General features: G+C 41.0%; 1 protein-coding gene across 1 annotated transcript in view; it reads right to left on the reverse strand.

The window, feature by feature from the left end:
- LOC145845187 (uncharacterized) overlaps positions 1-27,815 on the reverse strand; it is a 204,207-nt gene that overhangs the window by 114,411 nt on the left and 61,981 nt on the right. Inside the window, exons 85-103 of the mRNA XM_082952610.1 lie at positions 18,139-27,797; positions 17,950-18,000; positions 10,685-13,393; positions 10,035-10,239; positions 9,137-9,409; positions 6,568-6,838; positions 5,928-6,238; positions 5,407-5,609; positions 4,793-4,989; positions 4,400-4,600; positions 3,941-4,142; positions 3,319-3,757; positions 2,965-3,134; positions 2,307-2,674; positions 1,856-2,112; positions 1,435-1,619; positions 1,016-1,238; positions 707-827; positions 391-548 (exon numbers count right to left, since the gene is read on the reverse strand). Coding sequence (XP_082808736.1) covers positions 391-548; positions 707-827; positions 1,016-1,238; positions 1,435-1,619; positions 1,856-2,112; positions 2,307-2,674; positions 2,965-3,134; positions 3,319-3,757; positions 3,941-4,142; positions 4,400-4,600; positions 4,793-4,989; positions 5,407-5,609; positions 5,928-6,238; positions 6,568-6,838; positions 9,137-9,409; positions 10,035-10,239; positions 10,685-13,393; positions 17,950-18,000; positions 18,139-27,797 — 16,203 coding nt within the window. The remainder of the gene's footprint in view (positions 1-390; positions 549-706; positions 828-1,015; positions 1,239-1,434; positions 1,620-1,855; positions 2,113-2,306; positions 2,675-2,964; positions 3,135-3,318; positions 3,758-3,940; positions 4,143-4,399; positions 4,601-4,792; positions 4,990-5,406; positions 5,610-5,927; positions 6,239-6,567; positions 6,839-9,136; positions 9,410-10,034; positions 10,240-10,684; positions 13,394-17,949; positions 18,001-18,138; positions 27,798-27,815) is intronic.

The following is a 27,815-nucleotide window of genomic DNA, read 5'->3' on the forward strand; positions in this document are numbered from 1 at the left end:
GAAGAGAATTGCTCGAAATATGTTTAGTGTTTTTGAAATTGTGTGTCTTGTGTAACTTATTGTATATCTACTGGTCACTTATGTTCCAATATCTATAAACATTAAGCTTTTCCGCACGCAATGCAAAGCTTAAAGTTTATTTTGTACACCTTCTGACGATTTATGTGTTAACTACAAAACTTCTCACGACAAAGCAATTAAGTTCTGTCACTTACTAGATCTTTTTTTTTACTAAACGTACAAAAAATTGTTTGTATTTTTTGATAAGTTGTTTTTTTTGAAATTATAATCAGTTTTACTAAAAAGCTTTTTTTTATGAAAAATATTAAGTTTTAGATAACACTAATAAATACGCCTCAACAAAATAAATCTTGTTAACACTGAACTCACGCTTTAGCATTTGTGACAGTGAATTTAATTTTTCCATTTGCTTCATCAATTTCCACTTGAGAACTGTCGACTTCCTCTCCGTCTTTCTTGACGATCACTTTCGGAGTCGGAGTTCCTTTGAAGCTTGCTTTTATGCTGAACGACTTATCAGCTTTTACCTATTTAAAAATATTAAGTTAGTTAATGAAGTATACAAAAAAGTTTTTTCAGCAGAATAGAGACGTGTTTTTTTAAAATTTAATTAACTAAAAAAACTTAAATATTTTGTAGGCGCTATGTAAACATATTTCAATAAAACTTTAAGCATTTCAATTACCTTGATTGTTGGTTTTGTTTCCTCTAGTTCGGCTTCAGGCAGGTTGAGCTTCTTTCGCGGCACTAATGTGCCTGACAAGCTTTCAAACTTACCTTGGCCGACCTCGTTAACCGCAGCAAGTCTGTGAAAAGTAACAACTTGAATAAAGCATCAAAACGAGCAAAGACTTTTTGCAAACATTTTTAAAAGTATTTAATTTAAAAAATAAAGTAATACCTAGCTTTACCGCTGAACGGATTTCAAACTGTCATTTATATTCAAATAGAATAAAAGAAGCTTCACAGAAAACTATAAAAATATTTTTAATACCTGACTGAATATTCTTCGTTTTCTGTCAACCCACTGACAGTGATCTGGTTGTTCTGCGGCGCGGCCACCTGCTTCTGGAACCAGCTGTCCTCCTCGCTCGACGTCAGCTTGTACTCCACCACGTACTTTGTGATCTTCTTGCCTCCGTCCATCATTGGCGGGTGGAAGCTCAGAGTTGCTGAGTTTTCAGTGGCATCCACGAGCTTCACGTCTTGAGGCTCGCCTTGAAAGAATTATAAAAATGAACAAAGTTTTCATTGAAAACAATTTATACTATGTTTTTTTTTGATACAATACATGGAAATGGTTCTTGTCTTGATAGAAAAAACCATTTAATTACCTATATTAAGCAGGATTAATGTTATGTTAAAACAAACAAAATAATAAAAAGACATCATAAAATAAACAAAACTGCTTACTCGGCTCGTAAGATTGTTGCTCGATTGTCACGGCTCCGGTCGAGGGCGAGGGCTCGCTGTTTCCGGCCACGTTCCTCGCGACGACCCTGAACTCCAGCTGGCTTCCCTCCCGCAACTTCGTGAACCGGTGCCTGCAGTCGAGGTGGGCGTCGACGTCGGCCGCGTGCGTCCACCTACTTCCGTGACTGCGGAAACGAAGATTTTTATTTACTGTTGCGTTTTGATTGGTAGTATACACGTTATGTTATCATCTGCACTTAAACAACATGCATTGGTTTCAAGCCTCAACATCTAGTTGTTGTCTATTTGTCTCAAAACTATAAACAAAATTTGACATTTTTTTCTTAAAATTTTAACTTTTCCGATTTGTTTATAAATACAAACACTAAGTTATTTGTTTATGAAGTACAGTTAAACTGACATGTCTTTCTTTTCAAGGATGTAGCTGGTGATTGGCACGTCGGGTTCGGCGGGTTTGCACCACGTGACGACGCAAGTGTCGCTGGTAACCGCCCCGACGACGGGTGCCTGGGGCTTTCCCGGCGGCCCGTACGGCACCTTGGCCATGAACTTGTGAGATTCCCGAGCCTCGCCCACGCCGTACTGGTTGGCGGCGGAGACTCTCACGTAGTACTCTTTTCCGTTGGTCAGTTTCAGCTTTATTTTGCTGTCGCGAAGCTGAAAAGATTAGTGTCGTTTAGGAAAAGAACGCTTAATGCAGTTTATGACAAATTTAGTCAATTTATAATTCAAATGTTTTGTATTAATTAAAAAATACTAACTTGATTTAACCAAAATAGTTTGTTACTAATGACTTACAATTCTATTGATAACAAAAACAAAATCTACAAAGTTTTTTTTGTTTAACTTACGTCCTGCGATACGCACAACCAGCTCGACTTGTTCGACTCCCGCATGTCCACGGTGTAGCTTATAACAGGGGAACCCCCGTCTTCGAGCGGCGGTTGCCATGTGACCGTGGCGTGCTTGGGAGTGACGTCACTCACCACGAGGTTCTCGGGCTTGTCCGGCGACCCCAACGCCTTCACGGCGAGCTCGTCCGTCTGGTCGTGGCCCAGGTTGTTGGTGGCCACGGCGCAGTATTTTCCAGAGTCCATTTTGGACACGCGGGAAATTTTCAGTGTTGCCAATCCAGATTCGTCGAGATCGAAGTTGGTTCGCACGTTGACGTCGATCTTCTCCCCGTTCTTGTGCCACACTACTTCAGGAGTGGGTTTACCTGTGCATGCGATATTATGTTTATGTTTTGTGTGAGAAAGTTCTAAAGATAAACATCAACACAAATAGATTTTCGTGGCACTAGTTGAATATTTTGCTACAAACATGGGTAACTGTAAAACGCATTAATTATTTTTCTTAATTTTACTGCTTCCTTGAAATAAAACAGTGTTTGTCTAAAATTTTTCATTAAATATTGTAACAACTATACATAAAAATTGATCGAAAAAATTATTTATGTTTTGACGTGTACTTGATACATAAACATGAATTTGGCATCAATTTTCTCACCATGCACTTCAGCCTTGACGACGAGATCCGCGTCGGGCTTGAGAACGAGTTGGTCCTGCTTGACGTCTACGAGCTCGATTCGCGGCTTGCTGTGCTCGTTCCTGCAAATGGCCGGGTCGGATGGCTCCGAGTATGCGGAGTAACTTCCGACCGCGTTCTTTGCTCGAACCCTGCGTTTCGTTGAAGATTGTAAAGAATTTTGTTAAATTTTCATAAAGATACTTGATTTATAGATTTTATGAGCATGTAAAACAAATTTATGAAGTATATTTTTAAGCAACTTTAGCATAAAAAAGTTGCTTTTTTATCAACGAAATCACTCAAGTAAAATTTTCAATCAAAAGTCGTTCGAACCTGAACGTGTATTCATGGTTTTCCTCGAGGCCCCTAATCGTGAACTTGGGGGCGCTCAGACCACCATAAGTACACAGCGTCCAGTTTTCCTCCTTGCGAACCAGGTCCTTCCTCTCCACCTCGAACCCGGTGATCCTGCTCGTCCTGTCCTCGTCCACCGGCGGCTGCGTCCACGCGATAGTGATGTTGGTCGCTTCCACGTCGACCACTTGGGGTTTGGTGGGCGCGGGGACGGTTTCCTGGCAACGGACGGGCACCGGGGTCTGGCACTGGTCGCCCCGTCCGGCGTCGTTCTCGGCGCACGCCCTGAACTCGTACTCGATGTTGGGCGTGAGGCCGGTCACCTTGTAGTGGCAGTTCTTGGTCAGGTGCTTGCAGTCGGTCCAGTTGACCTCTTTCTTCTGCTTGTAAGACACCATGTACCCCCTGATCTTGTTTCCTGCAAAAAAATTAAAAAAGAAATTAAATTTAAAGTTTACTATATCTTACGTACCAAAAATATATACTAATTATGAAAAAAAAAAATCCAACTTGTTAAAACTTTCAAGAAAATCATATGGATTAAGCTTGTTCATGATATTGACAGCAGTTGTTTGCTGCTTTCACATGTATTACTGTTTACCTCCGTCGAACGAAGGCTTCTGCCACTCAAGCTCGATAAAGTCCTTGCCGACGTCTTTCGCCGTCAGGTTCCTCGGGGCCTTCGGAGTTTCGAACTGGTAATCGGCCTTGATGTATTCCGACTCGACGTCTTCCGAAGCTCCGTAGCGGTTCTCCGCCTTGATGCGGAACATGTATTCCGTTCCTCGCACCAAGTTTCGAACCTGCAAACGAATTAGGCATGATTAGAAGGCTGTATTTTCAAGGCTGTTGAGATAAATTGTAGCGCAACAAACTAAAAAAACATCATATAAGTTGCGCAGATATTATTAAAACTTTTGAAAACAATCTAAAAGAGCTAGTGATAGCATTGAGATAAACTTTTGTAAAAAGCATATAATTGTGGATAGCTGCTTGAAAATCTAGCTATGTATTTTTATATACAGTCAAATTCAAATAAAAATTAACGATTTATTATCACCTTGAGCGAAGTGTTGAGCACGCTCGAGGTGACAGTTTCCCAACTGCCGGTTCCTCTGACGCGCTTCTCGATTATGTAGTTGCTCAACGGAGCTCCACCGTCGTTCAACGGGGCTCTCCAGCTGAGCACCAGAGTTTCGCTCGTCACGTCTTCGAACTCGATCGGCCCCTGGGGCGGACTCGGCTTGTCGAGAACTATGATCTGCGTTGAAAAGTTTTATCATAGTTAGCACAACTTCATTGATACAAAAAAGTATTCTTTCATTATATAAAAAGTTTTCGGATAAAATAAAAACATCATTTTGCAATCTCTTTGATTAGATAACTTACATATAGATAATAAAAGGTTTAAGTTGTTCAAAAAAATGAAATAACAGGTACATATAAAACCAACTTTCACGGCTTTGTTGACTTTTCCTCGTTCGTTCTGAACTTCAACGAAGTACTTTCCACTGTCTTGCAGCGCCACCTTCGAGATGGACAGCACCGTCTCGTCGTCCGTGGTGTCCAGCTTGAACCTGTCCTCGTTCTCCTTGGACACCGCCGCGGACCCGCTCTCCCTCGTCCAACGAACGGTTGGATGAGGATATCCTGGTGTTTGAAACAATATTGAGTTTTCAAGTGAAAATACATAAAGTACAAATAAAGCATTTATGTTACTAATTAACGTGCGGCTATTGTAATTACAAAAAAAAAGCTTATTTAGTTTGTTTTTGTTGAAATTTGTTGAACTAGAAGTTTTGACAACATGCTTGATATCAAATAAAATAAAACTTTTATCTAAATTAAAAAAATTAAAGCTTACAAATAAAAAGTTTCATTACAAAAAATAATTTTAACTTGTAATTTTTTTATAGTAACCTTTAAGATGTTCCTAGTTTTTGTTTTAATTGAAAAAATTCATATTAATATTATAAACTTTCAAAAGATAAGCTGCTTTCCTTTTATAAGAATAAGTTAAGTACAACAAAAATTTAAACTTGTATTTTAAACATCACATAAACTCACCTTTAAGATGTCCCCGAATGAGAAGGGGTGCCGCGGACTTGACGCTGAACTCTTCGCTTTTGAACACGACATCGGGTGCTTCTGTGTTGTCCTTGGTCACGTGCGACTTGATCGTCTCCTTGAAGTCGCCCTGACCCGCCTTGGTGTGCGCGCAAACCCTGAACTTGTACTCACAATCTTCTTTCAGACCTTTCACGTCGAACCTGTTGCAAAAATTTGAGATAAAAATGTATTGTTTGGTGTAAATGTTGGCGTTATATGCAAAAATAATAGTAATAAAATTATGAAGTTGTTAAGTTAAACAAGAATTAAAGCATAATTTTCTAAATATATTTTCAATGCTTTTTATTCTAACATTTTTCAAAAGTATTTTGAAGGTAAAGTGCTTTATTTTAGCTTTAAACCGGTAAAAACTAAAAAATCTGAAATAGTTTTATATTTTTAATACAGTAAACAAAAAAAATTCAAAAATAAAATTATATATGTTTATAAATACAAATAATCTTTATTTTGCAACTGACGTGTTGTCGGTGCTGGATCCTTTCACGGACCAGGCGCTCTGCTTGCCCTTGGTCAGGCACTTGGCCTCGATCCGGTACTTGGTTATCTTGCTGCCGCCGTCGTTGGTGGGCGTCGACCACTTCAGCTTCGCCCCGTCCTTGCACATCTCGACCACTTGGAGGTCGGGAGGGGCGGAGGCGGTCTCGTGGGCGACGATGGCCTGGTTCGTGGTGATTCCCCTGCCGGCCCCCTTTTTGTTGAGGGCGCGCACCCTGAAGAGGTACTCTCTGCCGGGGATCATGTCTGTCACCGTCGTGTTGGTTCGGGATACCTGAGAGTTTTTTTTTTTTAATCAGGAAGTTTGGTTGACTATGATTAAATAGTACGCGTACTTTTTATTAGTTTGTGTGTGAATTTTCAAACTTTTGTAGAATATAAATTAGTGGAGTTTTTATTTTAAATGAATAATTAAGCTTTTTCAACTTTTTGTGTGCTGTGCTTGTACTAGTGTTACAAAATAGCTTTTGAAAGTTGTATACGACTGTTGCATAAACAAACCACAAAAAATAATTAGATTAAAAAACAATTATAACTGGTATATCCTTAAAAAGAGTTTTAAAAATATATTAATTATAATTGTTTATAATATAGAGCTTATACCTTTGCAACCGAGGTGGTCCATACTTTCGTTCCGGACTCCTTCTTCTCGATTGTGTACCCGGTAACCTGGCAACCGCCGTCGTCGTCCGGCTCCTCCCACGTCAGGTCGGCCGTCGTCTTGGTAACCTCCCCGACTTCCAGGTCGCTGCAGGGTCCGGGGGTGTCCAGAACCGCAATGTCGAAGGTCACTTTCTTCTTACCCTGGGAATTTTGAACTTCCAGCTCGTAGGTTCCCGTGTCGGTGTAATCAGTGTCTTTTATTGTGAGCACACTGGAATTAAGTTTGATTATTTTTTGATGAATAAAAACAATGGTTGTTTGATATTTTAAAAGTAGTATTAGCTTAAAATAATTAGTTTGTATTAAATAATAAACTAAAACTCTTTAAAAAACGATAGAATTCTAACAAGTACACAACAAAATTGTCAATTTTATAGTCGAAACAGCAGTAAAAATACAATAATTTACCAGTGATTAAAAAATTGCTTTAAATTAATAACGTTTACTGCTAAATTTTTTAAACGTGCTAAAAAAGGTTAACAAGTTATCTGTTAAAACTAGTGTTGTACCGGACTCACTATCCGGGTCCGGGTCCGGCCGGATATTGCCATTTTTGTCTGATATCCGGATCCGGCCGGACTCTAATTTGAAAAAATAGTCCGGATCCGGTTCCGGCCGGATTCTAATTTGAAAAAAAAGTCCGGATCCGGTTCCGGCCGGATTCTAATTTGAAAAAAAAGTCCGGATCCGGTTCCGGCCGGATCCTAACAGAGATCCGGCCGGACCCGGATCTAGTTAGTAAAAAAGAGCATACTGAAAAGTATTTTTTCAAAAACAAACCCTGTGTAAATTAATAAGAGTCACCTACCGTGATTGAATTAAACACCTACCGTGATTGGCTCATTTTGTATACGTGACTAATTTACATTTGTTTACATTTAAACTATGAAATAAACATTTTAGAAATGCAACTCTTTACATATGTTGTAAAATTGAAAACTTTGGAATGAATACTTGCATTATTTATTGTTTAACATTGAGCTCAAAGAATATTTAGAGTTAATATGGTTGAATGTACGAGTCAATGAGAATCATATGACGAAATGTTTAAAACAAAATACTGATGCAACAAAACATCAGAACATGACAGGCAGTTTATATGTAAGCAGTTAGTTAGTTTGGTGGGCAGCTTGAAGCAACAAAATATCTTGAACTTTTTTGTAAATGCTTATTGTAAGTAGTGTTTTGTTTTAAAAGTGGATATTTCAACTAGTGTATAATTGTATAAATATTTAAGCCAGGTTTATAGTTTAATAGTTTATTAAAAATTTTACAGTTTCTTCTTTACTAAAAGTTTTATTTAATTTTCAGTTTATTGTTTTAAGTCATTTGATATAGATTTAAATAGCTTCCAGTTTTTAAAGTGTTACCTAAGTAATTAATAGTTTTGTATATGCTAGTATTTCTTGTTGTGTTTTATATATAAGATTCATCACTCAAAACTGTCGTGTCTGATTATAGAAAGTAGTTTCAGTTAGGATTTAGTATTTGTTAGATATTAATTAAATAAGGTAGGATATAATTATGATGGGTAGTACTAATAAGTTAAGTGTACCACAATCAGTCACAACTTTACTACCAAATTGTCAACCTTTGCTAGCTGTTCTACTGATTATTAGATTAAAGTAATTTTTTTCAGTTTTTAAAAACCTCATTCTGACTCAGGCTTGTTTATACTCACTCTTGCTAGTTTTATTGACTTTAACGGTGGCAACCCTGCTAGTTTGAAAATTTTTGGGAATTTTAGAAAATCTTGGACTGCCTCAGGCTAGTTTAGTTTTTTACAAAAACTCAGGCTAGTTTTCTTTTAGATTTTGAATGAGTTTGAGCTGATTCAGTTTTCAATGTTTTGTAACTTTCTAGTGTATTTTGTTCAAGAACTTGATTTCAGATTTTTAATTGTAAATAACACCTAAATTTGTAAACCTTATGGCTAGCTGTTCTACTTATTATTAGATTAAAGTTCTTTTTTTTTTCATTTTATAAAAACCTCATTCTGACTCAGGCTAGTTTATACTAATGATGTAGCGGACTCACTATCCGGGTCCGGGTCCGGCCGGATATTGCCATTTTTGTCTGATATCCGGATCCGGCCGGACTCTAATTTGAAAAAATAGTCCGGATCCGGTTCCGGCCGGATTCTAATTTGAAAAAAAAGTCCGGATCCGGTTCCGGCCGGATTCTAATTTGAAAAAAAAGTCCGGGTCCGGTTCCGGCCGGATTCTAACTTGAAAGAAAAGTCCGGATCCGGGTCCGGCCGGACCCAAAATTGTGGGTCCGGTACATCACTAGTTAAAACTTAAACTTTTAGACAAACACTGTAAAAAAGTATAAAAATTAAAGCTCATTTAGTTTACTATTAATTACCTCTTGTTGTCGGTGTTTTTAATGGTCTAAAAATATTAATCAAGTTTGAAAGTTTTAACTTTTAGAAAAACACTTTAAGAAACTCCTTTAAAAATTACAAGTCACTTAATACACTATTTGAACAAAATTTTAAGGAACTCACCTCTTGTTGTCAGTGTTTTTTATTGTCGCTCGTTCCGAAATTTCGCCGTTCACCTTCTTCCACTTGGCGATCGGTACCGGCTTGCCCCGGATGCCCACCTCCAGCCGGATCGTCTCGCCGGCCTCGTACTTCTCCCGCGGCTTCGTCTCGAACGTCACCGTCGGGGCGGAGTTGGGGCTCGACAGCTCTTGGGCGTCGCATAGCGGAGAAAGAATTTCCGAGGGAAGACTCGCCTCTGACGTGCCGTGCTCGTTATGAGCTAATACTCGGAATCTGTAAGTAAAAGTGTGTCAACAAAGCTGCAATAGTCACCTTTGAGTTAATTTAACCGATGCAGTTGAGTTTTTATTTAAAAATTACTTAAACTCAGTGTGATAACAAGTTGAAACGCTTTACTGCTAAGCTTTATGGTGTATTTTGCAAAACAAAAAAGCTTTAAAATGTTAGATATGTTAGTAAAAACGTTACTGTTGTATAAAGCTGTTAAAGATTTTATTTAGCAGATTTTAGTTGTAATACAATTTATCTCCAAGATTTTTTGATTATAAGTAAAAGGTGAAAATGCATTTTAAAAACTGTTATCTTATGATATAAAGCAAATTTAAACAAATAATATTTCAGATAACTTTTGCTTAATATTTAAAATAAAAACTTTATAAACTAAAATTTTATGTTTAACTTTCATTTTAAAAGCTACTACAACATAAAAATAAATATTAGCCTCACAAAAATAGCTTACTGAATTATAAAAACAATAAAAAGTTTAAACAAAAGTAAAAAAACAAAAGTTTTATTTTAGAAGAAAAAACTATACTGATAAAAACGTTAATACATATTCTAAAACAACTTTTCAAACAAAGACTAAAACAATTAATACTATCAACTCTAGTGTACTAACTTGTATGAGCTGTTAGGATTCAATCCTTCAGCCGTGAATGTGTTTTCTTTCAATTTGCTCTTGATCAGCTTAAAATCGCTGTCTGAATTTTCACTCATTTCAACTGAGTAGCTCTCAGTTGCTGGTCCTCCTTCAGTCCATGTTATCGTGATCGTTTCTTTCGTCGTTCGAACGATCTTCGGACTTGAAGGGGCCTTTGGAACACCTAAATTGTTGGTTTAGTAATATATCTATATAAAAGCAAATTATTTTATCTTTTAAATTTTTTGTGAGTAATCAAAAATCGAAAAAATATATGTAAATTAAAATGTTAACAAAAAATTCCAACGGCTTTAAAATTTTGTTTATTTTGTATCATAACTTGTAGTGAAATCAAAACTTTCAGACTATATCAATTTAAGCTCTTAATTTTTTATAGTTTAGTTTTTATAGACATTTATAATGAAAAATTAATTAGTTGTAAAATAATACTCTACTAGTATTTCAGATTTCTAAACATTAAAAACAAAAAATTTTTTTTTACACAAAGTCAGTGAAAAGTGCTTGAAAAAACAAAAAGTGAAAACAATATCTTAATAAATTAGTTTACTTAGCAAGCATGCTCTACATTAACTAAACCTTTTGATTATTTTTCAAAACAAAACACTAACGTATTTTAGGAACGGCAGAAACTTGTGCGGACTCTGTCGCGCTGATTTTCGTTTCTGCTCTGACTTGTTCCGCTTTTACTGCGGAAGCTGTTTCTTTAGCTTCGCTTTTTGTTTCTGTCGTTTGTTTCTGTGGTATCGGTTTCAAGTTTACGTTTATGTCAACCGATGATGCATCACTGCCGCGTTTCTGATGCACATGCTTCAATTTCGCATGCTCAATCACAGTCTCTGCTTTTTCCTTCTTAGCAGTCTTTTTCTTTTGCTTGCGTTTCAAAAGGGCCTCTTTCGCCTGTTGCAGAGCCTCGGCACCCGTCACTTCGGGGGCTGGCATCTTGGCCCTGGGCTTCTTTTTAATTTTGAGCTTGCCCGTTTTGCTCGTTTCTGAACTAGTCTCATCTTGCTTTACGCTAAACCTACCCCCCGATGACTTTTGCAATTTTACCGAAGAGCTTTCAAACTTCGACGACGAAGTCTTCGAGCTCTTTATCTCTACCGACTTGGTCGACCTGACCGAAGTCGAGCTTTCCTCCTGCACGCTGAACTTTGACGAACTCTTAGAAGTCTTAGTAATGCTAGAAACTTTAGTGCTGCTGCTGCTGGCTTCTGACTTGGTGAACTTGCTCTCGCCGAATGTCGAAGCCAGGAGCTTCTTGCGTTCATGCAAGCTGCTCATGTCTTCCTCGGTGTCGAAGTCGGAAGTGTTGTCGCCCACTTCCGATCCCGACCGCGCTGTAAAGTACTCTTCCTCCGCTGGTGATCTGCTTTTAGTGTTGCTTCTGCGTCTCTGCTGAAGCTCGCTGCGTTTAATGTCTGATCGCGCCTGGCTGCTTGTATTTGTCCTTGTTCGCTCTCGGCTATCTACAAGTGGTGACTCATCGTGCGCTTGTCGCGTTGCGTCATCGACCGATGCGGCTTTGTTCTTTAGCGCCAGCGTGTCCGGCCTTTCGCTCGTTGAAATTTCGCTTTCACCTGAAACTGCTTTCGCCGAGCTAACTGAACTTTTCACGGATTTCGACGCGGATTTTTTCACGGTTTTCACTGGTTTTTTCGACGACGCCTGCTCGGCTGCTTTCGCGGTTTTTCTGCTTCTGGACGCGCGGAACTCAACGCTCGCGACGCTTTCCTCGTCGTCATCTCTCGTGATGCTCATGACTCTGCTCCTGATCTCTTCCGGGTCTACGTCATCTAGCTTTCCCGCTTTCGCGTCTTTCAAAAGCTTTTCCGAGCTCACTGTCCTGTAAAAGTTCTTGAGCAGCTTCTTGGCCGACTTTGGTATGGCTTTCTGCTGCTCTGAAGTCGAAGTTTTAGTAAATTTTGCTGAGCTAGCCACTGAGCTCGACGACTGCTTGCTGACAACTTTCTTGCTCCTTTTCGATGCTGTTCCTGCTAAATGAACGCTGTTACTAGCTTTTAGCTGCTGTTTGATCAACCGACTGCTCTCAGACGATCTCGTTTCCGATTTATTTTGCGCTTCCTGTTCCGCTGATAAACTGAGCTCCCCAAAACTCGTCTTCTCAACTTCAATGCTGCGCCCTGAAACCTCAACATGCTGGCTTCTGCTCTCCTGCACCGAGCTGGAGTCTACCCCTCCCGTAGACTCCTGCTTGTACTGAAAGCGGGGCTGCTCCTGTATCTGTCCTCCCCTCTTGGACTTGTACGAAGCCGTGATCGTGCTGCTGCTGGACACCGAGTCTCCCTCAAACTCCTCGTGTCTCTGCTGCTGCTGCTGATCTGATCTCCTCTGAACCTGCCTGCTGCTGCGCGGATCCCTCAATCCTTGCAAGCTCGGCGCCTGGCTCGAGTAGCTCGATCTGCTCGGGCTCGTCGAGTACTCCCTCGACGCTGATCGTCTCCTGTACTCCGGCTGCCTCGCGTCGCTCCTCCCCCTCGACTGGCTGCCAGTCCATGCTGCTGGGGAAGGGGAGCGGGTGCGGTAGCCGCTGGGCACGATCATCGGCGACCTCTCCTGGCTCCTGCCCTGCCGGTACCCTCCCGACGGAGTCACCGACCTTGACCTCGTGTACGAAGCACTCCTGCCGTACGTCAGCCTGGTGGCTGACACCGACCTGGGCCGGTACCTCGGCTGCTGGTACGTCCCGTAGCCGGTCGGCGTGCGCAGTCTCAACGACTGTCCGGTCGGGGTCGACGGTCTCGAGCCCGAAAAGTCGCGGTTTCTGCTCCTGAAGAGCCTCGACGGCGTCGGCGACCTGCTCGAGTACCTGAAGCTGTCCGGCACCAAAGTCCTGCCCGTTCTGCCTCTGGACGGGGAAAAAGTCGCCGCGCTGCCCCGGTACGGGCTGGAGTAGCGGCCGAGATCTAACAAATCGCTGCGCCTGCTCCTGCCAAAGTACCTGCTGTAATACGGAGTCACCCTTCTCGTCCTGTTCGGCGAAAAATCGTACGGCCGGTAAATGTACCTCGACAGCGACCTGCTCCTGCGCCTGCCGTAACTCGCCAGCCTGTCCCTCTGCTTCTGTTCCAACGACTGTTTCGCACGGCGGTTCCTTCGCGTGAACTCGCGCAGTTTTCGCGTGAACTCGTCGTCGGAACTCTGCATGGCCAGCCCGCGCGACCTGCTCCCGAACTCGGTCGGAGTTCTGGGGCGGTGCCTGCTCAGGCTCAGCGGCGAGGCCCTGCCCATTTGCATGGGAGAAACGCGGCCCTTCGTGGGCGCTTTGTGCTGACTCTTGTCCATTTTTTCAATGGACTCTCAGCTGTGTTTTTTGCGGGTTGCAGCCAATAGGCTGTCCCTAGTTTTTAAAACTTATTTAAAAGTATATAAAAAGAAATAAAAATAAAAACAAAAATAACAAAAATCTAACTAAATAAGCTGCAAATTTAAAACCTTCTTCAAAAAAGCTGTAGCGCACTTGTTTGAGGAAACAGTGCACTACAAGCTTGCTCTGCTCAAATAATCAAAATTCGAAAAACTGCAAACGGAAAGTCGCGAGCTTTATACTCGACTCAAAGTTTAGCAGTTAGCTGCTGACAGCTCGCACTGGTCTGAAAATGAATGGCAAAGCAACGAATTTCAGCCGACAGAGAAAGAAGTAAGACCCCCCTGGGGACGATCTTAGCGCAGCTCGATGCAATCTCAGTTGCTTAATATACGACACACGTCATGCAGTGTGGTCACGTGTTTAACTTTTCAGCATCTGTTCGCGCGTCATGATAACCGAGTTTTGTAATTCCGCTTTAAATAATCTGCATAAGGTAAAAGTGTTGCTCTTGTGTTTGAAAGTTGAGTGAATTGAAACAAAATGTACTTTTTGAATAGTTAAGTATTCCGAAAAAAAAGTAAAGGTGCTTATTTTAAGTACTGTTGTGAAAAAAACTATACTTATTTATTTCAAGTCAAACCTATTTTTATTGATAAAAATTACTTATTGATAACGTACTAAAAAACTACATTTATAGAAAACTTTATGACTTATAGTGTATGAAAAAAAATATATGTAAAAATGTTTTTTTATTTCAATAGTAGAAAATATAAATATATTTAATTTTTTAGAATAAAATAATTTGATTTTTTCAAAAACTTCTCAAGTGAACATGGCTATGCTTATTTCTACATCAAAAACTATAAAAACTTTAATTCAAAAAAAAGTAATTTTTTATGTAGAAATAAGCGTAGCCATGTAGTTTGCCGTTTTTTAATATTCAAATTTGTTTTATAAAAAAAAATACACTAGTACTTGAGTCGAAAAAGTTTTTTTTGTCTACATAGATATTTTTGTCCTAAAGTACGAACAGCTCTTAAGTTTTTTAACAACCGAAACAAACTACAATGTACAAATGGAGTTTATTTTATGTTTAATTAGATTTTGGGTACACTATCTTAAAGCACGTAGTTTATTTCAACTGGAGTTTTTTTTTATACTGCCCAAATAACTCAAATAGTAACATATATTTTAAGATAATAAACTTAGAGAAATATTATTTGTATGCTCAATAATGCATTTAGTGTGCTTGCGAATGTATTAAACATCTTAATTAAATCGAGATAAGTTGTGATTATGAATGTGTTTGACAAATGCAATTAAATTGACGCTGCATGTAAATTGTTATGTGATACTAATCATGTATTATCTAATCGAATGTTTAGTTTTGATTTAAACGCTACGCTAAAGTACTAACAATATTTGTTTAACAACTTTATGTATTTTTATTGGTATAACAGTTTTTATTGAAACAAAATATTCCAAAAAAGTTTTTATTTTAGTTTTTTGTCGATGTACGCTTAAGTTTGAAAATATTACACGATATAAATCATTTACTTTAAATTAAAAACAAGTTTTTCTTAACTAAAGTTAAATTAGTGTATGTTTAAGAAGTTTGTTTAATTTATTTATAAAGTTTACAAGATATTTGAACTTCGTTTATATTATATAAAAAATACTTTATGTAAGCTTTTTTGTATTACAAACAAGTCAAAAACAAATAATTAAGAAATTCTTTTTTAGGTAAAACTTTGAATAGAAATATACCTTTTTACATACAAAAAATTTTAAGATACTCTATAAAAGTTTATTTTTATAATAAATGTTTTTTAATTATATAATTTTCTTTTAATACTGTTTTGCTTATATTTAGCAAGACATTTCGATTATATCTAATAAAATAATTAAAGATCATGATAATTACTTTGATATGATCAAAACTGGTTATTTAAATTTATTTGTGGTTATTTTGTTCGTTATAGTAAAACTTTTATGTGTGTTTGTATTTTACTTTTTTTTATAGTTTAAAACATAATAGACTAATAATATTCGACTTCTAAAATTCTAAACTAAAATATTTTTCACGTACTAGTAAATTTAAAATATTTTAAGTATTTGTTTCAACATTTTGTTTCATTTTTCACATACATACTTGTAGATACATTCAAGCTAGTTCTGATTAAAAAACTTAAATAAAAATTATGTACAACTTAAACTATAGAAAAACTTTATACAGTTATTTTTACTTTAATAATTGAAATTGATTCAAGTTAAGTCCAATATATTTTTCACAACTTTTTTTATTATTTTATCAAATAGTTTTAAACTTTTTTAAAGTTTACTAACGTTCACAGTAGTTCAACTGAAATATCCGTGTGTTTTAACTTACTAGGTCTAAGTTATCTTTTAAAGAAAACACATAAACAGATGTTTAATTTTATTTATTAGATTAAACTTATAAATGAAACTTGTTTATGGATAACACTAAAAGGTTTAAAAGTAAATATTTATTTCAAATTTTATTATAGGTCATTTAAAAAAAACAAATTATTTTGTGTAAACTTGTTTAATTTTACACTCATGTGCTGAATTGATAACTATTTTTCAATGTGAGAATCAAAGTTTATGATTTTGTTTAAAAAAACTTATGTCATTTACTTCTTGAAAAGCTTTTAAATACTGTAGAGTGTTTAAAAATATATGTCAATGTTTTGTTTATCTATATCCACAAACACTAAACACAAAATGAAATTAGAAAATATTTAAAAATAACTTAGGTTGTTGAAAATTTATAGTGACTTGTTGTTGTTGTATTTTTTTCTGTCGGAATGGGTGTTTAAGTTTTATTGCTGAAACTTTAGGAAAACTTTATGTCATCATAGCCATATATGATATAAAGTCAAAATAGCACTTAGAAAGCATTAAGTTTAAATAAAAGTAAGTAAATATCAATAAACTAAAGTCAAAAAGCATTAAAGTCATTTTATTCAAAAGTTGATAGCTTTGTTTTATAGCTTTTTATTGGTTATCCGGTTTAAAAAATTATGTTTTTATTTAAAGTTGTACTATAAAAGTTCTAAAAGTAACGATATTTTTTATGTTTAGCTTCATTAACTAACAAATGTAAAAAAAAGGAAACCTTGTATAGATGTTGTTATTGAGTCAAAGTTTATTTTGTTTTTGTTATGTTTTAATAAAGACCAAATAAGTCTTAAAGTGGTACACTTATAAAATACATAAAGCTTATAAATTATTGCTTGTTACAGTAAGATAGTAAAATCTCATTAGAAATTTAATTGAAGATAATAGATAAGCTGATTGTGTATACTTACTTATAGAATAATTTAAAGTAATTTCAAATATTTTGGTTAATGTGTGCGTGCACTAATAGTTTTATGTAATTATTATTTAATGGAAAAGTGTTTGGTACCTATTATTACAGGTAATAAAAACAAACGTATATATTTATGAATTTACATTTACTAAAATACATTATGATACCATACCTAGATAGATAAGCTCGGAGTCATTTGTTTAAAAAAAAAAAATATTGTTACAATTAATTAATTAAACTTAAAGTAAAATAGTTTAGAATATTTTCGCAAAAGGTGTTTTTATTAGCTTTTTTTACGAATGAAAGAACCACTAGAAGTCGCTAATTCAAAAGTTAAATTCAAACCAATGCAAAAAAAAGATAAAGTACTATTTATAGAAGAATGTAAGCAGGTTTGCTACAAAAAGTTATTGTAGTAGTTTTTAAATTATCCTCCCTATACAAAAAGTTTATCTTAAGACCAAACAAGAATAGTTCCAGATAGAAGTTTTGAAGCTTAAATGCTGCCTAACTGTATGCAACTTGAATCAACTTAAATTCAGATTAAAAGATATAAACATCAAAGAGAAAAAAACATTGTCAAGAAAGAGAAAAAGTGTAGATCAAGGATAAATTCTTACACCAGATTCTTTTAACTTTACTAGAACAAAATTTTGAACTAATATTTGCTTTGATTTCAGATTTTCATATTGTTCAACACCGAAAACTTTATGAAATATACAAGATATTGTAATGCAATTTAGAGAAAGTTTTATCAATATTATTGTGTATTTGTGATAAAATTACTTTAAAAAAAGAGTTTTTTGAATTGTGACGAATGACAACCAGATAGTTTAAGCAATATAATGAACTTTTTTTTCTCATTTATTGTAAGTGAACTGGTAGTTATCTAATAATTAAAGCTTCATTTGGAGGTCTTATATCTATACCCGCTAATCATATAAAAAAATATCTAAACCTTCACCTTTCGACTGAAATACTATACTGAACTACAAAAGATTTTTAAAAAACTGACAACAAAAGTTACGTATAGTATGCAAAAAAAAAAGAAATCATAAGGAAAGTGCAAGATACAATGCAAGTGTTAAAAAGACATTTTAGCTTTAAACAGTAACAATGGCATTCTTTAAACTAAAAAAAAGTGAAATAGTGTGCAGAAAAATTATAAAGTTCTAATTTGTGCAGTTGTGCTTTCAATCGTGTCCACTTACGAGAAGCTTCCGAGGCGCTGAAGTCTTCTGACCCCTTTTCTTCTGCTTCTTCTGTTATTAAAATAATTTTTTAAAGTTTAATTGAGTTCTTTTTAACAACTTATGGATAAGAATCATTTTTAACAAATTTGTGGTTTGATAAATTAGTTTATGAAATAGTTATTAGGAATAAATTTAAAATGAACTAACTCTTACTGCCATGGCTGTCAATAGGAAGTTGTTTTTGTTGCTGGTCTTCTATCAAAACATCAGAAACAAGACACTGTTCAATATTCTCAGATTCTTTTTGAGACAAAGGTTCAAGTTTTATATCCGAAGATGTTTTCAAATCTTTATTACTAGTGGGTTCATCAACTGCATTTTCTGCACTAGCATGACTTTTTTCATCATTTTGAGCCGGGATTGTACCCACAATTTTTTTAGAACTTTTCTTTCTTAGCACTTTTTTGTACCTTTTTTGTTTTGGCCTTTTCGCAGTATCTTCTGTTACTTCATTATTTTTTGATTTTTTTGAGTCATCAACTTTTTCAATTTCAGCTTTATCGGCAGGTGCTGTTTCTGAAACTATTTCGCCAGAACCAATAGGCTGCTTACTTTCAAAAGAGCCTTTATCACCCAAACCACAATTTTCTACCATGTCTAAATCAACTAGATCGCTATCAATTATATGTTCGCAATCTTTTATAAACACCGAGTTTGAAACGCTCCAATCGCTCAAACGGGTATCAGTTTGCGCCGCAACTCTGAACTGGTACTCGAAGCCGACCCGAAGGCCGCCGCATTTGACGCTCAACGAGTTCACTTTCTTGTTTATTCGGTACCACCTCGGTGAGTTGTTTTCTCTTTTTTCTATGAAGAAACACGTTTCATTGCTGTTTTCAATATGGTAAGCCCACTGTAGCTGTACGACGTTGTAGTTTGGTATTTGTTCAGCTAGAGTTATTTCTGGAATACTAGAAGTCGCGCTTCGTGTGGTTATTGCTTCAGAAGAAAGCGATGGACCAGAACCTACTTTGTTGCAGGCTTTCACTCTAAACACGTACTCAGTACCCGGTTTCAAGTGTTCCACTTTGTAGAAAAGCTCTTTCACTCCGGACGTCACTGAAACTTTCAGCTTTCGTTTCCTGTCGACTTTTTCAATGTCGTACCCTGAAATCGAACAGTTTCCTGAAAATTCCGGAGCTTCCCATCTCAGCTCGCAGCTTGTCTCTTTCACCTCTGAAACTTTTAAAACGCCAGAACATACAGACGGAGCAGTTAGAACCACAACTTTGACGTGCGCCTGGCAGCTACCTAACTCGTTTGTCGCACGGACGACGTAGACACCTTCGAGGTCCTGTTTAGCTTCGGAGAACCCAACAGAAACTTGGTTTCCCGTCCTAGTCTCCCTGAAATCACTTGGTTCGTTATTTTCCCGCGTCCAGTTTGTTATGGGGTAAGGGTGACCGGAAATGGTGGCCCTAAGATGGAACGGTTTCGACTCTTCGACTTCAATTTTTGGTGAGTCGATGACTATTTTTGGAATGGTTGGAAGTTTTGGTTGAATGAAGTTTTTGGACTGCCACAAAAATTCAGGCTCCGAGCCGGTTTCTCTGGTTATTTTGAATAAATAAAAGTGTTCTGGGTTTAAGTTTTCAACGTTGTAAGTGTTGGACCGAGAACGGCCCGACTCGACCCAGTGTTCGTTGATGCGGTCCATATAAAAGAATACAAATTTGTCATTAGATTCGTCGGGGTTTTCAAACGTAATGTTCACCACACCGTCTCTGATGACTGCTAGTTTCGTGTCGGTGAACTCGTCATCTTCGTCTGAAGATGCTTGTATGTAGTCCACTGTTTCGCAACTTTCTCCCAACCCAATCTTGTTTGCAGCTGAAACTTTTAGCAAAAGCGGATATTTGTTAACCGGCACTGCGCAGTTAGTCAAAGCAGTTTGCTTCAAAATATTCCACTCGTTTTCTCCTTGAATTTTCGTCTCAACGAGGTACGACAAGACAGGCAGCCCACCGTTGAACGCTGGAGGGCTCCAAGAGAAAGTGCTCGTGTTGTTGTAAACAGGAGTGCAGCTCAAGTCAGAGCATTTTTCGGGGGCTGAGTACACGCTCACGTTCACGTGCTTTTCAGTCTTTCCGCAGCTGTTAGCCGCGATCAGCGAGTATTTTCCTGAATCGGAGACCCGGCAGTTGTCCTTCTTCAAAACGATGCAGTCATCAACGACTTCTCTCTCAAACTCGCTAAAGTCCAGCTCTTCATCACCAAACTTCCACGATATCTGCGGGTAAGGTTTCCCGCATATCTTCGACGTGATCGTCAAAACGTCGCCGACTTTGACAAAATCGTTCGTGCTTATTTGCACCACCGGCTTCTCAACGCTCTCATCGACCCTGACTTCCTCGCTCGCTTCACCCGCACCCATCTTGTTCACCGCGAAAACCCTGAAGTTGTACTTTTCGTCCTTGCTCAGATCCTTGACTTTGATCTTTCTCGCGGTGACCGGGTCCTCATTCACCGTCTTCCATTCTTCCTCGTCATCGCAAGTCGCTTTCTGCGCGTGGTATCCGCAAATCACGTCTCCCCCGTCCGAGTCCGGCTCGTCCCACTTCAGAGTGACCGAGGACGGGTTCCTGGTGGCCACGTACAGATTTTTCGGCGGCCCCGGCGGCGAGCCACCCTGCTTCACTTCCACCAGCTTCGTCTCCTCCGACGGCTCGCTGCACCCGATCGCGTTGAAGCTCCTCACCCTGAACTTGTACCTATCGCCCTTGCTCAGGTTGGCGACGCGGTAGTCGAAGCCGGGTATGGGTCGGGAGGTGACCGGGATCCAGTCTTCGTCCTTTTCGCTCCTGTACTCGATCGAGTAGCCGGTGATCCGCGACCCCCCGTTCACTTCTGGCTCCTCCCACTCGACGGTCACCGCGCTGTCGGTGACGCTTGATATCGTTGGTTTGTCGGGAGGGCAAGGCGAATCGAACATCAGTTTGACCGTGACGTCATCGGACTCCAGCCAATCGCCGCAACCCTCGCTATTTTCCGCCCTTACCCTGAACCGGTACTTCCTGTCCGCCTCGAACCTGGACAGCTTGGCCTTGCAGCGCAACCCGTCTTTCGTGTTGACCGGCAGCATCCAGCGGTCTTGCGCCAGGTCCATGCGCTCGACGCAGTACCCCGTGATCTCGCTCCCGCCGTCGTCCTCGGGCGGGTTCCAGGTGACCAGCGCGCTGTGAGTGGTTATCTTGGATATTTTTAACGGCGCCACCGGTGGGCCAGGTCTGTCCATGACTTGCACTTTAATCGTGCACTCTGCGCTTCCCAGCTCGTTGACCGCTTTCACGTGGTACATGCCCGAGTCGCTCCTCCCTGGGCTTTTGATGCTCATTGTGGTTTTGTCGCCGGTTGTTTTTGTTTTGTGCTTGCTGGGCTTGTTTGGCGCCGTCCACTCTATTAACGGTGTTGGGCTTCCATTGAACTTTGCTGAAAGTTTCAGAAACTTACCAATTTTTGCAAAGACTTCTTCTTTTTTAGTAAACAGCTGTGGAGGTTTGAAAACTCCGTCGTAAAATTCAGAGTCTTTATCCTCTTCTATATCTTCGTGGTCACTTTCAATTTCTTCAGTTTCAAATTCATCATCAGCTACAAAGTTTTCCACGCTTTCATTGTTATCATTCTTTATATTCTGTTCGACCTTTGAGCTACTTGATGCTTTAATTAAATCTGGATGTTGAGTTGATGCTCCTTTTCCAAACTTGTTCAGAGCTGCCACTCCAACGTAAATGCCATCATTGCCATCGAGCAAAAGCTCAAAACTTTGATTGTCAGTTTCACCTGCATCGTTGAACACATCAGCGAAACGGCTTTTGACTGAAACAACGTAAGAAAGAGCTTCTACGTAACTTGCATCGTTTGGCGGATTCCAAGTTATTTTTGCTTTGTTTGCTTCTACCTCAACTTGCAGGTTGCGACAAGCGCTTGGCAGCTTGCCTTTAACATTTACCTCCACGCTGTCCGTAACAGTGTCTAAATCATTAGTTGCAGCTGCTGAGTAAACTCCGCTGTTTTCAGTTGTGACGTCATAGATTGTTAGCTCAATAGCACAATCAGTTTCTTTTATTTCTACATTCTCACAGGGTTTTAGCTCAGCTTCGTTGCAGCGAAACTTCAACGTCGGCCGAGGTTGACCTCCCACCGAAGCTTTCACAACTAAACTGTCACCTTCGTATAAATCTTCGTTTTGCACTGACAGTTTCACGCTCGGTGCTTCCCCCGCAACGTTCACGTGCACCGGCGCGCTCGGCTCGCTCGCCCCCTCGAAGTTGCATGCCACCACCCTGAAGCTATAGCCCCTCCTAGTGTCCAAGTTGCTTATTTTCTTCTGGCACGTGACCACCGGCTCTTCTCCCACTTTCGCCCAATCGTCGCCGCTTTCAAGCCTTTTCTCGATAAAGTAGCACGTGATCGGGCTGCCGCCGTCGTTTAAAGGGGTTTCCCATGACAGAGACACCGAGCTGTTTTGTGACGTCATTTTTGCTCGCAAGTTCATTGGCGGGCTCGGAGCCGTGGTAGGGTTCAATAGGGTTAAAAAGTTGGTTGAATTTGAAAAATCGCTTTCCCCTGCCTCGTTAACAGCGGAAACTCGGAATGAGTACTCGTTTTCCGTGGACAAGTTGAACACTTTAAACTCATTTTCCTTGATTGGTTTCTCAGTTACACACTGCCATTGGTTATCACTGTTACTCAACTGATATACTTTGTAACTAACGTAATCGTCATTTTGCAGATGGTTCCAACCTAGACATATAAACTCCGCGCTCACGTCTTTCACTGTAAGATCGTTCGGAGCTTCCGGTTTCTTCAAAATCCTTTCTATCAAAACGCTTTCAGATTCCAACGAATCGCTCGTGCCGTACTTGTTTTCAGCTAAAATGCGGAACGTGTACTTGCAGCCTTCCTCCAACCTGGAAACTTTGCACCTCGTCTTGCTGGCGTCCTTGATCGTGTACGCCAGCATCCACTTACCACTTTCTCCCTTGCGCTTCTGCACGTAATAACTGTGCACCGCGGAGCCTCCGTCATCACACGGAGCTTTCCACGACAACACCAGGCTGCTCTCGGTCATGTTGGAAACTTCCACCGGCCCTTCAGGCTTCGAAGGTCGGTCAAAAACTTCAACCAGCACCGAGTCTTCTGCCTGTCCGCAGTCGTTGGTGGCTGTCAGGGTGTACGAACCGCTGTCCTGTCTTGTCACGCTCTGAATCGTCAGGGTCGTCACGTCCTTGTAGTTTTTCACTGTGACGTTCGAACTGTTCTCTTTTTTAAAGCCCTCCCACTTGACTTTCGGTTTCGGAAAGCCGAACAGCTTCGCCGTGAGCCTTATCAAGCTTCCTGATTGCGCTGAAATGCCGCTTTTTGTTTTGGCGTTGAACTCAATGCGCGGAGGTACTTCCACTTCTTTTATGTTTGGGAGTTCTTTCGAAGGCTCCCTCGAAAGGACGCTTCTTTTTTTGTCGATCGGCGACGCTGAAGCGAGCGGTTTCAAACTTTCCGGGCTAAAACACACGGGTCTGAAGTCTTCTCCGTCGTCGAAGGAAGATCTAATTTTTACCTTTTTACTTTCGTTCGGCAAGCAAATAGTGCTTCTCAAAATACTTTTGAGCTGCGCAATCACAACCGGCCTGCTTCTCCCGCACTCGTTTTCCGCTGTTATTTTGAAGGACGATTCTCTGACGTTCGGCTGCTTTTCAAAATTTACGTAGCAACCGCTCGTATTTTCCAACAGCCTCCAGCCCGGAGTGCCTTTCACTTTCTGCTCAACGACGTAGCTGAGAGGCAGGTTGCCCGAGCTTTCAGGAGCGCTCCAGGTCATCTTGTACTCGTTCTCGCCGCCCTCACTGCAAACCACGTCGTCCACTATGCCCGGTTTGTGCACGACCCTCACGTCGCACTCGTCGCTCGCCTGGCCCGCCTTGTTGGTCACGATGAGCGAGTACTTGCCGTTGTCCCGCTGCTCGCACTGCTCCAGCGAGAAGCTGAACCTCTCCTTGGTGTGGTCCTGCTTCCACCTCTGCAAGCTGGTCATCGGCTCCTCGTTGAGGAAGAGGTAGAAGTCGGGTCTGGGCGTTCCGGTCACTTGCGCCTCTATCACGATCTTCTCTCCCAGGTGCACTTGGCTCGGTGCCGACAGCTTCACGGTTGGAGCTTCCGCCAGCTGCTCGAGCATCACTTCCTTGCTCGGTTCGCTCTCTCCCGCGCTGTTCACCGCCTTCACGCGCAGCCTGCACCCATCAAGCTCTTCCAAGCTCAAGTCGAGCTCGGTTTCGGTGACTTTGTCGTCCAAGACGTTCCACTTTTTGCTGCTTTCATTTTTGTACTGCACGACGTAGCCGGATATGCTGCAGTTGCCATCGTCAGTTGGCTCGGACCATTCAAGAGTGGCGGTGTTTTTATCCTTTAGGATCAACGTGAGATCGGAAGGCGGACCGGGCGTCACGAAATTTCTCTTGATGCTCACTAACGAGGTGGGCTGAGACGGATCGCTCGTTCCTTTCCGGTTGACTGCGCGCACTCTAAACGAATACTCGTGGCTTCTTATCAGCCCCATCACCCTATACGTCGTCTCAACCACCGGCGTTATGGTCGACGTGTCCCAGTGGTCGTCTCCCTCCTCGATCTGCTCGATGACGTAACCAGTGACGTTGCTGTTCCCGTTGTGCTCGGGTTCGCTCCACTCCAATGAAGCCCAGCTGTCGCCAATCAGCGCGATGCTGAGGGATTGAGGCGCCGAAGGTACTTCAGTGTTGTCCCTCCGGAAGATCTTCTCCGACACGAGCCACTCAGATTCACCGTACTTGTTCTCGGCTCGCACTCTGAACTGGTGAACATTTTGTGGCGTGTTTATCTTTACCTCGCACGTCGTGTCCTTGCAATCTACCAAGCATTCTCTCCACTCTAAATTATCTGAATCAAACTCTTCTACTTTGTATCTTAAAATCGGAGCGCCACCGTCCTCGTTGGGCTTGTGCCACGACAAGAAGGCGGACTCGCTGGTGAAGTTTTTGACGAGGAGCTGGCCGGAAGGCGCTGAGGGCAAGTCGAAAATTTTCAGAGAAATATCTTTCTTGCACTTTCCGTGGGAATTAGCTGCCACAACGGTGTACTTACCTTCATCACTCCTGGCAGCGTTTTTTATCTCGTACGTCGTCAAACTGCCCTTGTTTTTAATGGTGATTCTCGTCTTGCTGTTCGGATCCTGGCCCGTCCAACTTACTTCCGGCTTCGGCGAGCCGCTGACGTGAGCTCGCAAACGAACTGTGGTTCCTGCTTTCGCCGTGAAGCATTCGTTGACGATTTTCGAAGAAAGCTTGATGCTCGGCTTCTTGCCATTCGATAAATTGTCTTCGACAGACTCAGGGTCAGACTCGACAAAACTAGAAGTTCTGCTCAATACCGGATCTTGACCTGGAAGTTCGTTATCGGAAAAGCTCAGTTTTAGAGGATGAAAGTCGGGCAGCAGCGACATTTTTCTGATGATTCTCCTGTCGGGCACGTAGCGGTCGTTTTCAACAAACTTGCCTAGGCCGAGGTCGTTTTCCGCTGCCACCCTGAACCTATACTGCTCGCCCCTTTCAAACGAAAATTCAAGGAAATTTGATTGACATGTTCCAAACTGGGTCCAAACCTTCGACGACTTGGTGAGAACTTCGACGATGTAGTGGATTATGCTCATGCCTCCGTCGTCTTCCGGACCCTTCCACTCGACTTTGCACGAGCTCATGCTCATATCGCTTGTTTTTACTTCCTTGCACTCGCCGGGCTTGCTTATCACGTTGACAAAGTTCTCGTCGCTACCCTCGCCCGCCTTGTTCCTGGCCACCAGCGAGTAAACGCCCGAATCCTTCCTCTCGCAAGACTCGAGTCTCAAAGAGACCCGGCTCCCGTCGGAGGAAGTTTCTTCCGACCATCTGTTCCACCATTCCAACTCCTCGTTGTTCTTGTACCACGTCAGCTCGGGGTAGGGACTTCCCTCGACCGTAGCGCTGACGACCAGCTGGTCGCCCGTGACGACCGACGGCTTGCAGCGCATGGTGACGGCGGGCGGGCGGACGGTGTCCATGGCAACGACGACCTGGCTGTAATCGCCCTTGCCAGCGTTGCTGCACGCCCGCACCCTCAGCTCGTACTTTTTGTCGTCGTAAACGTCGTTCATTTTTATTCTTTCGTCGGCGAAGGCCTTCGTGTTGACGGCTTCCCATTTTTCCTCGCCTTGCTCTCTTCTCTCGACAAAGTACCCGATGACCGGATACTCCGAGTTTGATTCCGGAGACTCCCAATTAAGAACGATGAGAAAAGGGTCCCTCGTGACCACTCGGAGGTTGGTCGGAGCCCGAGGAATTGCGACGTTTCTGCTTATTGTGACGTAATCTGTTGGTTGCGAAGGCTCGCTTTCTCCGACCTTGTTTAAAGACTTCAACCGGAAACAATATTGATCTCCGTTTACGAGACCAATCACTTTGTGCTGAGTGTCGACAATTTTGTCTAGGTACACGGGAACCCAGGTTTCGTTTGACCCGGTCTGCGATTTTTCCACAATGTACCCAGTGACTTCAGAACTAAAAAAATCCGTCGGCTGCTCCCACATTAGGTGAACGCCGTTGTCGAAAACAGCCTTCACCTGAATATTGCACGGAGCATCGGGCACCGTCGACAAAGTCACAGGGACTAAACTACTCGTCAACCAGTCGCTTTCTCCGTGGCTGTTGACGGCTTTGACCCTGAACTTGTAAGTTTGATTCAGAACCAGACCGGACAACAAACACTCAGATTTCAATCCGTCCACAGTTTCTTTTTGCGCGCTCCAACATTCGTCAACGGCCAGTCGCGATTCCACTTTGTACTTTGCAATCGCCAGGCCGCCGTCGTCCTTCGTTGGCGTCCACGTGAGCAGCGCGCTGTCCTTCCGCACGTTGATCAGGCTTACCGGCGGCTGCGGCTTTCCCGGTTTGTCCACAACGTTGACGCTGGCAATCGCGATCGCCTTACCCGCTTGGTTCTTGGCGGTGATCATGTAAATGTCCGTGTCGCTCCTTTGAGCGTTCGTCACCACGAAATCGGCCACGCCTCCGTTCAGGATTATCCTCAGCCTGTCCTTGTTGGCGTCGGTGCTTTGCGCGGTGAACTTTATCTCCGGTTCGGGGAACCCCTCCACCACGGCGCTGAACTTTATTTCCTGCCCGACGTAACCGTCGATTCCCGCCTCCACGTACTCGAGGAAGCGTATGGTCGGCTTCTCACCGACGAAATCGTCTTCTTCATCATCTTCTTCTTGTGATTCTTCTTTTCGTAGGTTTGTTTCTTCTGCTTGTTGTTCCGTTTCTTCTTCTTCTTTAATGCTTTCTAGAACGTTTTCAGACAAAGCTTTTTCCAGGTCTTTTGAAACTGGAGCTTTGTCGTTAGTTTCGTCTGAAGCAGGCGACAATTTGCCAACATCGTTACTTTCCTCTGTTTCAATCTCTTCATCTACCATCTCTGGGATATCTTCAAAGAAGACTGTAGGTATGTTGTTTTCTGACTCCATTTCAACTTCTTCTTCAATGTCTGACAACTTTTCTGATGATTCGCTCGAACTTTCCGTTTCGGACGGCACTTTCTGAGGTTCTTCGTCAATATTTTCAACTGTTGTTGGATCTTCTAAAGTGTCTACATGTATGCATGCAGGCTCACTGGATCCTGAACTGTTGATGCTGTACAGTGACACGTTGTACTTTGTGTCAGGACTGAGGTTTTCTACTTCAAAAGAGTTTTCTTCGATGATGAACTCTTTTGGCTTGTCTTCATCGTCCGGCTTTAAGTTCTCCCTGAAAATTTATAGTTTG

The sequence above is a fragment of the Thalia democratica genome, chromosome 9, assembly GCF_965202585.1.
Source record: "Thalia democratica chromosome 9, ktThaDemo2.hap1.1, whole genome shotgun sequence".
Lineage (NCBI taxonomy): Eukaryota > Metazoa > Chordata > Thaliacea > Salpida > Salpidae > Thalia > Thalia democratica.